Here is a 16,941-nt window from a genome sequence, read left to right on the forward strand (position 1 = left end):
TTAAGTGTAACAAGAGCATTATTTTATGAATCCACCGTGTAGTCCAGTGATCCTTGTGCATGGGGATATCTGCAGGCCTTTCTGAGAATAGCATTTTGTTCATAAACAGTCAACCACTTATTAGCCAAACCACCCCTCAAACACAAAATTCACCTCTTCCAAGTTGTACAAAGAGTGAGAGATGAGCAAAACCATACAAGTTGTACATAACGGCGCTGCTGAAATAATATGACTACATTAACAAGATCAACCATGCCAAGAACCTATATAAGCCGATCCCAGAATCAATACCTTATCTTGCTCCAATCAATACTTTGGCAGAACAAGAAGCTATGCGATTGAGTAAAAACCCATCAGTTTCGTTGAGTCGACAATAACCCATCTAGAGGAGAACATTTTAGTGAGTGTGTGTGTGTGTGTGAATGTGTCCGGAGTTTACTGGCACACAAATCGGAGAATTTTTAAGATTTTGTTGTACAAACCATAATAGTATGACATTACAATCATAACATATTTATTTTACAAGCATGCTGACATTACTAATCACGATACAGTTTAATCACACCAACCCCAAGGCTCAAGTTGTTTATACTATTGGTTACATAAATATCACACGTTTTCTTTTTTTGTGCAACACAGGATTTACTTCCACCCTCATCTGAGAGATTGGAAGTAGTAATACTTACTAAACAAAAGAAGATACTTCTTTCTGAAAAAAGAAGACGCCGGTGGGACCATCATCAGGAAGCAGGGCTAATCTCACTGGATGTTCAGCACCTTCTTCTACGCTAAAAATACCACCGTTGTCGTTAAAATCTGTTTTGACATAACCAGGGCATACACAGTTGATGCGAAAAGTTGGATACTTCTTGGCCAGAATTCTTGTATATGCGTTCATAGTTGCTTTCGATACTGTATAAGCGGAGAGAAAGGTAGGCCAGCCTTTGGTTTGAAATGAATTCTCCATGAAATCTTGGAGAAACTCGTTTAGTAACTCGTCTATTGTATCTTCGGTGAGGGTTTCAGCATCATTCAATACTCCTTTAACCCGTTCGTTTGGTATAAGCTGAAACAGCAATATGAGAAGGTAAAAAAACGAATCAGGGCATGTACAATTGACTTAATAAGTTCAACATTTTGCAAGCAAAAATCCCGCTAGTGGGATTTTTATATGGCTAGGCATATGAGTTCATATGTATTGTGCTTCATTTTGATTAGTTGATACCATCATCGTAACGATAAGATCAAATGGCAGGAATCTTTTGAGGGGGAATGAGAATGTGATTTAGCTTGAAGCGAATTGAAATGTGAAAGTTCTATCTAATTACCTACACAAGCAGTAATCACTTTTCTAGACTAAGAAGGAATCGAATCCCACAACACCCATGGGAGTCTCACATGCATAGCAATGTAATCTTTTACAGTAATTCACCGCTCATATTTATTTTCAAACTGCAATTTGAGACGAAAGAAAATTAGCTACAAAAGGCTACAAGAAGTACACAACTATTGCACGAAAATATCGAGTGTTCGCATATCTTGCGCATTTCTTGTGCAAACCATCTTCATTGTGATTAGTCTATCACCAATCACCGTTTGAAGCGGATTGGACATTTTGGAACCGGAAATGATTCCTGATTACCCGCTCAAGTTGGAATATTATCCAAATCAGTAGAGATCTGATTCCCACATCCTCGTGAGAATCTCACATTCTTTAAAGAATGGAAACCACCTCCTTAGATTTTATCATTTCCAGAAATTAGATGAGAAAAGATAACTTGAAATCTGATTAGTTTCCCCTGGAGCTAGAATTCCTCATGAAACCAGCAGGTTGAATAACTGACACTAGCAATTTGATATACAACCCTTCTCTCTTATTCTTGCTGAAGATAAACGTACCCTACACTAACATGAGAGAAGATTCCTTTTGGTAGGAGATTCAGACCCATTATGAAGTTAATCTTTGGTTGACAACTTCAACAACTCAATTTCTCAAGTCAACTGAAAGCAAGTAATGCCTGCATATAAGTTCATTAGCTGTGGGAATGTCAAACTCTTGGATGAGGGTTAGGCAACTTTTTTACCTTCAACTTCCCCATGCTAGAAGAAACATTGACAATCTTCGGTGAATCAGATAACTGGATGAGGGGAAGAAATGCTTCAATCATCCTTTTTGCTCCATAGTAGTTTGTTTCCAAGCATTCTTTCGCCGACTCATAAGTCTGAGTCATGAACTCATTCCAATTGATTTTGCCTCTAGCCTGCATAGAGTGAGACAATTTAGTAAGAACAGGTTTGTTTAACGAGACTAACAGGGAAGGTATATATAATCTGATCATATGTAAGCGGATGATGAGATTAATACTACACAGTCCACACAACCGTAGTATTGACTAAGGTTTTACATTTCCGATGAGTATTCTATAAAGATTTTAACAAATGTAGTCTCCTTTGATAGATAGTCCAATCCGATACTAATATAGTCAAACAAACATTCCCAAAATGCCGATTACTCACCACAATTCTTTATCAGAAGGGAGGCGTACTTCATCATGTGTTCTATGTCAGAGACTTGGAAAGGAAATGAAAAATGTGTAAGACTCACCCCAGCATCATCAGCAGCAGCAGCAGCCGTTGCCGCCTCAGAAGCTTTGAAAGCATCCCAATTCACCACGGCCCCAGTAATCCCAGCATTGTTCACCTGCCACAATTCAAGCTTTCTAATTAAAAGATTCAGCGTTATAAATATTTTTTTTCTAATGCTTCTTGAAGAAATTGTAATTGTATTATACACCATTTAGAAGGAAATATATTCTATCCACATAACTAAATACGCTTATCAAACCATTGGATGCTTCAATTTCTTCACATAAATCCTGTTTACAGAAAAAAAATGACTACAAATGAGTAACAACTAGGTATTTCCCATGTCTCTTCTGTGAAAAAAAAATGATTTAGCTTAAGAAACAGCATTTTAAAAAATCTATTTTTTTTTTTAGCTTATTTTGACTTCTGAGTTTTCTTTTTAATGTTGAAAAGCAAATAACCAAAAACCCTAAAGATTGGAAAAACTGCTCAACTTAGCTAGTAAACTTTATCTTTAAGCCCAATAAGCTCCAATTTCTTTTTTCTTTTTTATCGGTGAAAGTCAGTTTTGTTAGAATAGTTATATTAACACCTTAGAAGAAAAGTTGAACTCCTTGCCTCTTTTCTCCTAGCATCTACGTGCAACCCTAACACCGTTGAGCCAAAAGCCTCTCGGCAACAAGCTCCAAATATGGGGAAAACATGGAGAATCACTTGGGGTTTTTGCAATTGACTACGAAGTAGGCTAGGTGTTCAAAAAAAAAACCAAAGAAGAAACCTTAAAAAGGAAGAAAAACAGAGAACTGGGATTTCAGCAATACCAAGATATCAAGCTTCCCAAACTGGGTCTTGACAAAATCAGCAAGGGAAGCAATACTAGAAGGGTTAGCCACATCAAGCTGATGAAACACCACAAAATCAGTGAGTCCAGACCCTTTGAGTTTCTCAAGAGCTTCTGTACCCCTTTTCTCATCTCTGGCTGTCAATACGACAGTGATTCCATTTGAAGCTAATTGCCTACAGATTTCAAATCCTATTCCTTTATTTGCCCCTGTAACAACTGCATACCTACACAAACAAGAAACCAGAAAGGTGGTGTTTCTTCAATACTGGTTATAAGAACTAGGGAGGGAGGGAGAGAGGGTTGTTTAATTCTACCGAAACTGTTAAGTACCTGTTTGTTTCTGTGCTTGTGACTGCCATGGCGGAAAAGGTGGGATGTGGCAGAGGAATGTTAGCCTCTTGTTCTGGTCTCAATATTTGCTATCTTTAGTACTCCATATTTTTGTTTTCATAACTCAAGTCCGACCAAGTTTGCGCGCATTTTGAATAATTTTGGAGAACAATCCTACCGTTCACTGGGATCTCAATTAAAAAGCTCTCTATAGACTGATCCCAAAAGAATTGATAGCACTCGGGAGGTTTCGAATATGAGACCTTAGAGGGAGCAAACATCATCTCCAACCCTTGACTTCATATGGGAGATGCCAAACTTTTTTTGAAGGCTTATGTGTCATTTTGGCATCTCCAATTTGACATCAAAGCCTTTCACTCCAACATTTATGTCAAATTCTATTTATTTGAAACAAAAGAAAAATCAAAAGGCACATTTTCAAAATCATAACCATTAGAGCATCTCCAATGGGAGATGTCAAACATGACGTGGACAGTGCAATGGTAATTGTTGGCATCAATTCACCTTCCAATCCAGATACCTTCTATTAGGCCAAATCCTACGTGGCATTTGACATGGATGAAGGGGAGGAAGCATGCCAACTTTGACTACCTGCCTCTTGCCTGCCAAATTTCAAAAATGACTGTTTGGATTTTGACATTAAGAGTTGGAGAGGAATAGCTTGATGTCAAATAAATAGAATTTGACGTAAAGGCTGGAAATGAAGGCTTTGATGTTAAATTGGAGAAGCCAAAATGCCACATCAGCCTTAAAAAAAAATTTGACATTCTCAATTTGAAGTCAAGGTTGGAGATGCTCTTAGTTTTTGAAATTTGGCATCTGTTTTCATCCATGTCAAAATTGGCATGCTACCTCCCCTTCATCAATGTCAACAGCCACGTAAGGTTTGGCCTAAGAGAAAGCATGTGGGTTGGTCATCCAATGTCAAATTTGAACGTTAAACCCTCCACATCACATTTGGCATCTCCCATTGGAGATCCCAAGTATTGATCGAGAAGCCAATCCTGGGTTATTGGTTACTCCATCTTATATTGGACAGAGGCCCAGTTTGGCCCAAATTTTGTCTTTAAGAGTCATCTTTATTGTGAAATTTTTAAGATTTAAATGTCAAACTTTTCAGATTAATCCTTCAAGTCTTGATATGCTGAGTCCGGAAAAAAAAATTGTGATCAAAAGTAAAAAGAAAGGGCTAAAAGATGAAAGAAGGTTTGGAAAGGCATGGTAAGTGGATTTAGAGTTATTTTAGTTTGAATTTTTTTCGAACTTTTGATCTACATGTATGCTTCTTGATTCCTCTCGTTGAAACTAAAGATAACCGTCAATTTTTGATGAAAAAATTTAAAGAAAAATTCACGCAACAAGCAATATTAGTTATCTAGAAATTAAGGTGCTTAATGCATATCAGAAAACAAGGGTATCTAGAGTGAATCTGATTTATTAAAGTTTGGTTTTTACTAAATTCTAGATATTGATTTTCCTAGAGTGTAGCAAAACTAGCAAGCTACATGGGAGTGAGTCTTTTTGCCTTTGGCATCTTTGTCTAGATTTTTCCAGATGGGAGTAGAATGAAAAAGGTCATATAACTCGTGCGTGCGTGGAGGGTTCAGGCTCACAAAATTTTCCATGATTTTCAACCTAAAGAGTGGACTAAAAATGTGGTAGAAAAAGTTCATCTTATTCACAAGATCAACCAAACCATGCCAAGAACCAGCGTAATCCCTGCCTTGGTCATTTTCAGAAAGCGCAAGAAAGGAAAGCACTCAGATAAAAGCATTACAGCAATCCCTGCCCTCCTCATATTAGCTTGATAGAAGATGAGCTCTCTCTCCTCCATTACCACAAATTGCTATCTCATCTTACTCCAATGATACAAAGGTAGAACAAGAACCAATCCAATGTTTTGTAGTCTGCTGTCTAAACTAATAAACCATCTGTGCCCGTAGTTTACTGGCACAAAAATCTGTGAAATATTACAAACCATTTATAGCGCAAACCATAAGAGTGTGACATTAAAAACCATAACATACTTATTTTACATGCATGCTGACATTCACGATATAGTTTGATTGCCCCGAGGCTCAAGTTGTTTATAACATTGGTTGCATGAATATCACAGTATATGCTTCCACCCTCATCAGTGAGATTGGAAGTAGTAATACTCACTCAATAAAAGAAGCTACTTCTTTTTTAACAAAGAAGATGCCAGTGGGACCATCATCAGGAAGCAGGGCTAATCTCACTGGATGTTCAGCACCTTCTTCTACGCTAAAAAAACCACTGTTGTTGTTAATATCTGTTTTGACATAACCAGGGCATACACAGTTGATGCGGAAAGTTGGATACTTCTTGGCCAGAATTCTTGTGTATGCGTTCATAGCTGCTTTGGATACTTTATAAGCAGAGAGAAAGGCGGGCCAACCTTTGCTTTCTAATGAATTCTCCATGAAATCTTGGAGAAACTCGTTTAGTAACTCATGTATTGTATCTTCGGTGAGGGTTTCAACATCATTCAATACTCCTTGAACCCGTTCGCTTGGTATATACTGAAACAGCAACATGAGAGATAACAAATAAGGGCATGTACAATTGGTTTTAACAAGTTGAAAATTTTGACAGCAAAATATCTGCCAGCGTATTTTGGATACCTGCCAGCGTATTTTGGATACGGCCATGCAAGCGATTTTAAATTTATTATGCATCATTTTGATGAGTTTACCGACATTCTTATCATTGATCAGATAGCCGGAATCTTTTGACAGAGACTTAGAACGTGATTCCAAGTATTTATGATTCCATAGCTTGAAAAAATTTGAAATATAAAAGTTCTTCCTAATTTCCTACTCAAGCGGGAATCACTTTTCCAGACTAAATAAGGAATGGAATCCCACATCAACCATGGGAGTCTCACATGCCTAAGAATGTAATCGTTAACAATAATTCACTGCGTATATTTATTCCGAAACTGCAATTTGAGACAAGTAAGATTAACTATAAAAGGCTACAATAAATTTACAATTATGGCAAGAAAATATGGGATGTTTCCAAATCTTGCATATGTTTATGCAAACTAACTTCATTTTAATTAGTCTATCATCATTCATTTGGGTCTTCATGATTCTACCATTTGAAAAGGATTGGAGAATTTGGAACCCGGAATGACTATCGATTACCTGTCCAAGTTGGAAACCCACCTACTTCAAATTAATCATTTACAAAAGTAGATGAGTTCACATAACATAAAATCTGATAAGTTCCCTCATGAAACCAGCCGCTTGAATAACCGACACTAGCAATTTGATAAACATCCCTTCGCTCTGATTCTTGTCATCCAAACATAGCTACTTCTGGTTTTAGCAAAAGATATAAGCACCCTAGTCTAACATGAGAGAAAATTCCTTTTGGTGGGAGATTCAGACTCATTATGAAGTTAATCTTCTGCAATCAACTCCAACAGCTCAATTTCTCGAGTCAAAACTGAAAGCTAGTAATGCCTGTATATAAGTTCAATCTCAAAATCTTCGATGAGGGTTAGGCAGGTCTTGTACCTTTAGCTTTCCCATGCTAGCAGAAACATTGACAATCCTTGGCGAATCCGATAACTGGAGGAGGGGAAGAAATGCTTCAATCATCCTTTTTCCTCCATAGTAGTTTGTTTCCAAACATTCCAGCGCCCACTCGTAAGTCTGAGTCATCAACTCTTTCCAATTGGTAGACTGCATAGAGTGAGACAATTCAGTAAGGACAAGTATTTTTAAAGGGACTTATAGTGAAAGAATAATAATACTACACTGTCCACTCCCCAGTGTATTCACTAAGGATTATATTTCCGATGAGTATTCCGTATAGACTTTAACAAATGTAGTCTCCTCAAATATATAGTCCAATCCGATGCTTATATTGTCAAACAAATGGCCCTAAGTGCCGATTACTCATGACAATTCTATGTCAGAAGGGAATGCGTACTTCATCATGCCTTTTATGTTAGAGACTCAGAAAGGAAATAGAAAATGTGTAAGACTCACCGGATTAGCAAGAGCAGCAGCAGCCCCTGAAGCATGGAAAGCATCCCAATCCATCACGACCCCACTAATCCCAGCATTGTTCACCTGCCACAGTCCAAGCTCTCTAAATGAAAGAATCAAAGTTCTTTAATTTTATTTTCTCATGCATGTTGAAGAAATTGTAAGTGAATTATACACCATTTAGAAGGAAATATATTCCATCCACAGAACCAAATATGCTTATCAAACCATTGGATGCTTCAATTTCTTCACATAAATATTAATTACAGAAACAAAAAGAAAAAGACTACCATGAGTAGCAGCTAGGTATTCCCCATGTCACTTCTGTAAAAAAAGAATTTGATTTAGCTCATGAAAAAGCCTTTAAAACCTAGTTTTTGTTTCAAAATAATAATAATAATTTTAAGCTCATTCGGGGTTTCTTTTTAATGGTGAAAAAGCAAATAGCCAGAAGGCCCGACATGCCATTGAGTTCAAATCAATACGTTTGCATAAGAAATATTAGAATATGCTTCTCAATAACCTTTTAATCAATATCAGTGATTTCATAAATACCATACCAAATCCCATCAATCGAATCACTTTTTGAGGATCAAAAAAATAAAAATCACTTTTCAGAGAAATACGAGACATCTAAGTCAAGCAAGTACACAGAAAATCAATAAAAAGTAAAAAGGAAAAAAATGAGAACTGGGATTCAACAATACCAAGATTATAATGCCTGTTTATTTACCAAAAAAAAAAAAACAATACCAAGATATCAAGCTTCCCAAACTGGTTCTTGACAAAATCAGCAAGGGAAGCAATACTAGATGGGTTAGCCACATCAAGCTGATGAAACACCACAAGATCAGTGAGTCCAGACCCTTTGAGTTTCTCCAGAGCTTCTGTACCCCTTTTCTCATCTCTGGCTGTCAATACAACCGTGATTCCATTCGAAGCTAATTGCCTACAGATTTCAAATCCTATTCCTTTGTTTGCCCCTGTAACGACTGCATACCTACACAGACAAGAAACCAGAAAGGTGGTGTCTGTTAGATTCTCTGGTTATTAGCACCAGGGAGAGAGTGAAAAGGAGAAGTTTTGCTGCATTCATACTCAAGTATACCTGTTTGTTGCTGCTGTGCTTGTGACAGTTTCTGCCATGGCGGAAAGAATGGGGTGTGCGTGGCAGAAGAATGTTTTACAGATTTTGCTTTACACTTTTGACTAAAATAGTGAATATTGATTTGAAAAAATCTTCTTAACAAAGGATTCCGTGAGCAGTTATTTACGGTGGTAAATCGCGACTGTCCAAGAGTATTTTGTATGGTTCAGATGTTAATGAAACTTTTTTGAGGCCCAAAAAAGTTTCATGTAAATCCGGATGGCCGAGATCGCATGGCTACATGAACTGTCTATTTACAGCGGCTCCGTGAATAACTCTTTCTTGATTGATTTTCTATGTGTGGAGCAAAACTAGCAGGCTCCAAACTACACAGGCGTGACTCTTTTTGGAGTTTTTTTTCTAGACTTTTTCAATATGGGGTTAGCATGGAAAAAAAAGTCATAAATGGCGTTCTCCGTGAATAACTCTATTTTGATTGGTTTTCTATGTGTGGATCAAAACTAGCACGATCCAAGCTACATAGGCGTGACTCTTTTTGGTGCCTTTTTTCTAGACTTTTTCAATATGGGGTTAGTATGGAAAAAAAGTCATATATGACATTCTCCGTGAATAACTCTATCTTGATTGATTTTCTATGTATGGAGCAAAACTAGCAGGCTCCAAGCTACATAGGCGTGACTCTTTTTGGTGTCTTTTTTCTCGACTTTTTCAACATGGGGTTAGCATGGAAAAAAAGTCATATATGGCGTTCTCCGTAAATAACTCTATCTCGATTGATTTTCTATGTGTGGGGCAAAACTAGCAGGCTCCAAACTACAAAAGCGTGACTCTTTTTTGTGTCTTTTTTCTGAACTTTTTCAATATGGAGTTTGCATGGAAAAAAAAGTCATATATGGAAAAAAAAGTCATATATGGCGTCCGCAACCGAAGACATCGAGGGTTAAGGCTTAGAAATTTTGCCTTGATTTTCAACCACAAAAGTGGACAATAAGATTTGTATAAAAACTTGGTCTTATTTTATGTCCTTGAATAATCTCACGCAACTGGTTGAAGGCATTGAATTGGAAGCCAATATGATTTGCTTCGAAATTTTGCCTTGATTTTCAACCACAAAAGTGGACAATAAGATTTGTATAAAAACTTGGTCTTATTTTATGTCCTTGAATAATCTCACGCAACTGGTTGAAGGCATTGAATTGGAAGCCAATATGATTTGCTTCGAAATTTTGCCTTGATTTTCAACCACAAAAGTGGACAATAAGATTTGTATAAAAACTTGGTCTTATTTTATGTCCTTGAATAATCTCACGCAACTGGTTGAAGGCATTGAATTGGAAGCCAATATGATTTGCTTCACAATTTTGACCGATGGAATTGGTCCTTAACAATAGTAGTTGATGCTTGTGTAAATTGTCTGGACACCTTTTAAGTAGTTAAACGACAAATAAATACAACTACCGCTATTTTGCTTTTACCAATCTAGGCTGGAGCTGGTACTACAGTTTTACATAGTGATTAACCACGAATGCATAAATGGCTGCAGAAAATCGGGTGAGAGTCTGCAGCGAAAAAATCCTTCACCGGAGAGAGAGAGAAACGATATGAATTCTATTTCTCATGAACGAGAGGGCTGTAGACAGGAAACCATATGTTGTGTTTGACATGTTCCACCGTCTCCTCCTGCATCCAAAGTGATAAAGCCACAGATGAATAATAACAAGAAAAACTCTGTGTCTGGTCTTATTCTCATTCTCTTTGTCGTGTTTTTTGAAAACCTGAAAAAAAAAAAAAAAAACTAAACTTATGAAAACACTAATCTAATTAATACCTTCATTATTTTAAGTGTAAAAGCATTTAGCTAGTAAACCCTAAAGAATGGAAAACTGCTCAACTTAGCTAGTAAACTTTATCTTTAAGCACAATAAGCTCTAATTTTTTTTTCTATTTTATCGGCGAAAGTCATTTTTGTTAGAATAGTTAGATTAGCACCTTAGAAAAGAAGTTGAACTCCTTACCTCTTTTCTCCTAGCATCTACATGCACCCCTAACACCGTTGAGCTAAAGGCCTCTCGGCAGCAAGCTCCAAATATGGGGAAAACACGGAGAATCACTTGGGGTTTTTGCAATTGAATATGAAGTAGGCTAGGTGCTCCAAAAAAATACAAAAGAAGAAACCTTAAAAAGGAAGAAAAACTGAGAACTGGGATTTCAGCAATACCAAGCTTCCCAAACTGGGTCTTGACAAAATCAGCAAGGGAAGCAATACTAGATGGGTTAGCCACATCAAGTTGATGAAACACCACAAAATCAGTGAGTCCAGACCCTTTGAGTTTCTCAAGAGCTTCGACGGTGATTCCATTTGAAGCTAATTGCCTACAGATTTCAAATCCTATTCCTTTATTTGCCCCTGTAACTGCATACCTACACAAACAAGAAACCAGAAAGGTGGTGTTTCTTCAATTCTGGTTACAAGCACTAGGGAGGGAGGGAGAGAGGGTTGCTTAATTCTACCGAAACAGTTAAGTACCTGTTTGTTGCTGTGCTTGTGACTACCATGGCGGAAAAGGTGGGATGTGGCGGAGGAATGTTAGCCTCATGTTCTGGTCTCAATATTTGCCATCTTTAGTACTCCATATTTTTGTTTTCATAACTCAAGTCCGAGCAAACTTACGTGCATCTCGAATAATTTTGGAAAACAATCCTACCAACCATTGGGATCCCAATTAAAAAGCTCTCTATAGACTGATCCCAAAAGGATTGATAGCACTTGGGAGGTTTCGAATGTGAGACCCTTGAGGGAGCAAACATCTAAGTCCCACGCATTTGATAAGCCAATCTTGGGTTATTGGTTACTCCATCTTATATTGGACAGAGGCCCTGTTTGGCCCAAATTCTGTCTTTAAGAGTCATCTTTATTGTGAAATTTTTAAGATTTAAATGTCAAACTTTTTAGATTAATCTTCAAGTCCTGACGAGCTGAACCCAGAAAAAAAAATTGTGATCAAAAGTAAAAAGAAAGGGCTAAAAGATGAAAGAAGGTTTGGAAAGGCATGGTAAGTGGATTTAGAGTTATTTTAGTTTGAATTTTTTTCGAACTTTGATCTACATGTATGCTTCTTGATTCCTCTCGTTGAAACTAAAGATAACCCTCAATTTTTTATGAAAAAATTTAGAGAAAAATCCACGCAACAAGCATTATTAGTTATTTAGAAATTAAGGTGCTTGATGCATATGAGAATACAGGGTATCTAAAGTGAATCTGATTTATTAGAGTTTGGTTTTTACTAAATTCTAGATATTGATTTTCCCAGAGTGTAGCAAAACTAGCAAGCTACATGGGAGTGAGTCTTTTTGCCTTTGGCATCTTTGTCTAGATTTTTACAGATGGGAGTAGAAGGAAAAAGGTCATATAACGCATGCGCGCGTGCAGGGTTTAGGCTCACAAAATTTTCCATGATTTTCAACCAAAAGAGTGGACTAAAAATGTGGTAGAAAAAGTTCATCTTATTCACAAGATCAACCAAACCATGCCAAGAACCAACGTAATCCCTGCCTTGGTCATTTTCAGAAAGCGCAAGCAAGGAAAGCACTCAGATAAAAGCATTACAGCAATCCCTGCCCTCCTCATATTAGCTTGATAGAAGATGAGCTCTCTCTCCTCCATTACCACAAATTGCTATCTCATCTTACTCCAATGATACAAAGGTAGAACAAGAACCAATCCAATGTTTTGTAGTCTGCTGTCTAAACTAATAAACCATCTGTGCCCGTAGTTTATACTGGCACAAAAATCTGTGAAATATTACAAAGCATTTATAGCGAAAACCATAAGAGTGTGACATTAAAAATCATAACATACTTATTTTACATGCATGCTGACATTCACGATATAGTTTGATTGCCCCGAGGCTCAAGTTGTTTATAATATTGGTTACATGAATATCACAGTATATGCTTCCACCCACATCTGTGAGATTGGAAGTAGTAATACTCACTCAACAAAAGAAGCTACTTCTTTTATAACAAAGAAGATGCCAGTGGGACCATCATCAGGAAGCAGGGCTAATCTCACTGGATGTTCAGCACCTTCTTCTATGCTAAAAAAACCACTGTTGTTGTTAATATCTGTTTTGACATAACCAGGGCACACACAGTTGATGCGGAAAGTTGGATACTTCTTGGCCAGAATTCTTGTGTATGCGTTCATAGCTGCTTTGGATACTGTATAAGCAGAGAGAAAGGCGGGCCAACCTTTGCTTTCTAATGAATTCTCCTTGAAATCTTGGAGAAACTCGTTTAGTAACTCATGTATTGTATCTTCGGTGAGGGTTTCAACATCATTCAATACTCCTTGAACCCGTTCGCTTGGTATAAACTGAAACAGCAACATGAGAGATAACAAATAAGGGCATGTACAATTGGTTTTAACAAGTTCGAAATTTTGGCAACAAAATATCTGCCAGCGTATTTTGGATACGGTCATGCAAGTGATTTTAAATTTATTATGCATCATTTTGATGAGTTTACCGTCATTCTTATCATTGATCAGATAGCCGGAATCTTTTGACAGAGACTTAGAACGTGATTCCAAGTATTTATGATTCCATAGCTTGAAACAAATTGAAATATGAAAGTTCTTCCTAATTTTCTACTCAAGCGGGAATCACTTTTCCAGACTAAAGAAGGAATGGAATCCCACATCAACCATGGGAGTCTCACATGCCTAAGAATGTAATCGTTAAAAGTAATTCACTGCGTAGATTTATTCCAAAACTGCAATTTGAGACAAGTAAGTTAACTATAAAAGGCTACAATAAGTTTACAATTATGGCAAGAAAATATGGGATGTTTCCAAATCTTGCATATGTTTATGCAAACTAACTTCATTTTAATTAGTCTATCATCATTCATTTGGGTCTTCACGATTCTACCGTTTGAAAACGATTGGATAATTTGGAACCCGGAATGACTATCGATTACCTGTCCAAGTTGGAAACCCACCTACTTCAAATTAATCATTTACAAAAGTAGATCAGTTCACATAACATAAAATCTGATAAGTTCCCTCATGAAACCAGCCGCTTGAATAACCGACACTAGCAATATGATAAACATCCCTTCGCTCTGATTCTTGTCATCCAAACATAGCTACTTCTAGTTTTAGCAAAAGATGTAAGCTCCCTAGTCTAACATGAGAGAAAATTCCTTTTGGTGGGAGATTCAGACTCATTATGAAGTTAAATCTTCTGCAATCAACTCCAACAGCTCAATTTCTCGAGTCAAAACTGAAAGCTAGTAATGCCTGTATATAAGTTTAATCTCAAAATCTTCGATGAGGGTTAGGAAGGTCTTGTACCTTTAGCTTCCCCATGCTAGAAGTAACATTGACAATCCTCGGCGAATCGGATAACTGGAGGAGGGGAAGAAATGCTTCAATCATCCTTTTTCCTCCATAGTAGTTTGTTTCCAAACATTCCGGCGCCCACTCGTAAGTCTGAGTCATCAACTCATTCCAATTTATTTCGTTCCAAATTTTAGACTGCATAGAGTGAGACAATTCAGTAAGGACACGTATGTTTAACGGGAATTATAGTGAAAGGATAATAATACTGCACTGTCCACTCCCCAGTGTATTCACTAAGGATTATATTTCCGATGAGTATTCCGTATAGACTTTAACAAATGTAGTCTCCTCAAATATATAGTCCAATCCGATGCTTATATTGTCAAACAAATGGCCCCAAGTGCCGATTACTCATCACAATTCTATATCAGAAGGGAATGCGTACTTCATCATGCCTTTTATGTTAGAGACTCAGAAAGGAAATAGAAAATGTGTAAGACTCACTGGAGCAGCAGAAGCAGCAGCAGCCCCTGAAGCATGGAAAGCATCCCAATCCATCACGGCCCCACTAATCCCAGCATTGTTCACCTGCCACAGTCCAAGCTCTCTAAATGAAAGAATCAAAGTTCTTTAATTTTATTTTCTAATGCTTCTTGAAGAAATTGTAAGTGAATTATACACCAATTAGAAGGAAATATATTCCATCCACATAACCAAATACGCTTATCAAACCATTGGATGCTTCAATTTAGAATAGCCAAAAAGGCCCGACATGCTATTGAGTTCAAATCAATACGTTTGCATAAGAAATATTAGAATATACTTCTTAGTAACCTTTTAATCAATAACAGAGATTTCATAAGTACCATACCAAATCCCATCAATCGAATCACTTTTTGAGGATCAAAAACATAAAAATCACTTTTTAGAGAAACACGAGACATCTAATCACGCAAGTAAACAGAAAATCAATAAAAAGAAAAAAGAAAAAAAATGAAAACTGGTATTCAACAATACCAAGATTATAATTCCTGTTTATTTACCAAAAAAAAAAAAAAACTATACCAAGATATCAAGCTTCCCAAACTGGGTCTTGACAAAATCAGCAAGGGAAGCAATACTAGATGGGTTAGCCACATCAAGCTGATGAAACACCACAAGATCAGTGAGTCCAGACCCTTTGAGTTTCTCCAGAGCTTCTGTACCCCTTTTCTCATCTCTGGCTGTCAATACAACCGTGATTCCATTCGAAGCTAATTGCCTACAGATTTCAAATCCTATTCCTTTGTTTGCCCCTGTTACGACTGCATACCTACACAGACAAGAAACCAGAAAGGTGGTGTCTGTTAGATTCTCTGGTTATTAGCACCAGGGAGAGAGTGAAAAGGAGAGTATGGAGTACCTGTTTGTTGCTGCTGTGCTTGTGACAGTTTCTGCCATGGCGGAAAGAATGGGGTGTGCGTGGCAGAAGAAAGTTTTACAGATTTTGCTTTACACTTTTGACTAAAATAGTGAATATTGATTTGAGAAAATCTTCTTAACAAAGGGTTCCGTGAGCAGTTATTTACGGGGGTAAATCGCGACTGTCCAAAAGTATTTTGTATGGTTCAGATGTTAATGAAATTTTTTTGAGGCCCAAAAAAGTTTCATGTAAATCCGGATGGCCGAGATCGCATGGCTATATGAACTGTCTATTTACAGCGGCTCCATGAATAACTCTATCTTAATTGATTTTCTATGTGTGGAGCAAAACTAGCAGGCTCAAAACTACATAGGCGTGACTCTTTCTGGAGTTTTTTTTCTAGACTTTTTCAATATGGGGTTAGCATGGAAAAAAAAGTCATAAATGGCGTTCTCCATGAATAACTCTATTTTGATTGGTTTTCTATGTGTGGATCAAAACTAGCACGATCCAAGCTACATAGGCGCGACTCTTTTTGGTGCCTTTTTTCTAGACTTTTTCAATATGGGGTTAGTATGGAAAAAAAGTCATATATGATATTCTCCGTGAATAACTCTATCTTGATTGATTTTCTATGTATGGAGCAAAACTAGCAGGCTCCAAGCTACATAGGCGTGACTCTTTTTGGTGTCTTTTTTCTCGACTTTTTCAACATGGGGTTAGCATGGAAAAAAAGTCATATATGGCGTTCTCCGTAAATAACTCTATCTTGATTGATTTTCTATGTGTGGGGCAAAACTAGCAGGCTCCAAACTACATAAGCGTGACTCTTTTTTGTGTCTTTTTTCTAAACTTTTTCAATATGGAGTTTGCATGGGAAAAAAAGTCATATTTGGCGTCCGCAACCGAAGACATCGAGGGTTAAGGCTTAGAAATTTTGCCTTGATTTTCAACCACAAAAGTAGACAATAAGATTTGTATAAAAACTTAGTCTTATTTTATGTCCTTGAATAATCTCATGCAACTGGTTGAAAGCATTGAATTGGAAGCCAATATGATTTGCTTCACAATTTTGACCGATGGAATTGGTCCTTCGGATCAAAAAAAAAAAATTGGTCCTTAACAATAGTAGTTGATGCTTGTGTAAATTGTCTGGACACCTTTTCAGTAGTTAAACGACAAATAAATACAACTACCGATGTATTCAAAACATATAAATTGTGGACCTGCGTCACACATATTGGTTTCTGGTCTTTAACCTATGTTAAGGTTCAATTTCAATTG

The 16,941-nt window shown here is 37.1% G+C and overlaps 1 protein-coding gene across 1 annotated transcript; it reads right to left on the reverse strand.

Moving 5' to 3' along the window:
• Nucleotides 1-458: 458 nt before the first annotated feature.
• On the reverse strand, nt 459-15,795 carry LOC131334908 (uncharacterized). The gene is made up of 19 exons (XM_058370215.1): nt 15,658-15,795; nt 15,321-15,567; nt 14,760-14,843; nt 14,268-14,450; nt 12,905-13,286; nt 12,602-12,703; nt 11,439-11,511; nt 10,927-11,332; nt 10,535-10,686; nt 8,557-8,803; nt 7,825-7,887; nt 7,327-7,494; nt 5,945-6,324; nt 4,373-4,383; nt 3,761-3,833; nt 3,408-3,654; nt 2,606-2,701; nt 2,085-2,261; nt 459-1,066 (listed from the first exon to the last, which is right to left on the reverse strand). The coding sequence occupies exons 1-19, from the start codon at nt 15,693-15,695 to the stop codon at nt 686-688; spliced, it is 3,510 nt and encodes a 1,169-aa protein (XP_058226198.1). The 5' UTR covers nt 15,696-15,795; the 3' UTR covers nt 459-685.
• Nucleotides 15,796-16,941: the final 1,146 nt, after the last annotated feature.

This window comes from Rhododendron vialii, chromosome 7a (assembly GCF_030253575.1).
Source record: "Rhododendron vialii isolate Sample 1 chromosome 7a, ASM3025357v1".
Classification (NCBI taxonomy): Eukaryota; Viridiplantae; Streptophyta; class Magnoliopsida; order Ericales; family Ericaceae; genus Rhododendron; species Rhododendron vialii.

Coding starts and splice junctions, on each gene's coding strand:
- LOC131334908 (XM_058370215.1), bottom strand. CDS start 15,695: ATGGCAGAAACTGTCACAAGCACAGCAGCAACAAACAG. Junction 15,568..15,657: donor AGCACAGCAGCAACAAACAG/GTACTCCATACT, acceptor TTGTCTGTGTAG/GTATGCAGTCGTAACAGGGG. Junction 13,287..14,267: donor CTAGCATGGGGAAGCTAAAG/GTACAAGACCTT, acceptor TTGCTGTTTCAG/TTTATACCAAGCGAACGGGT.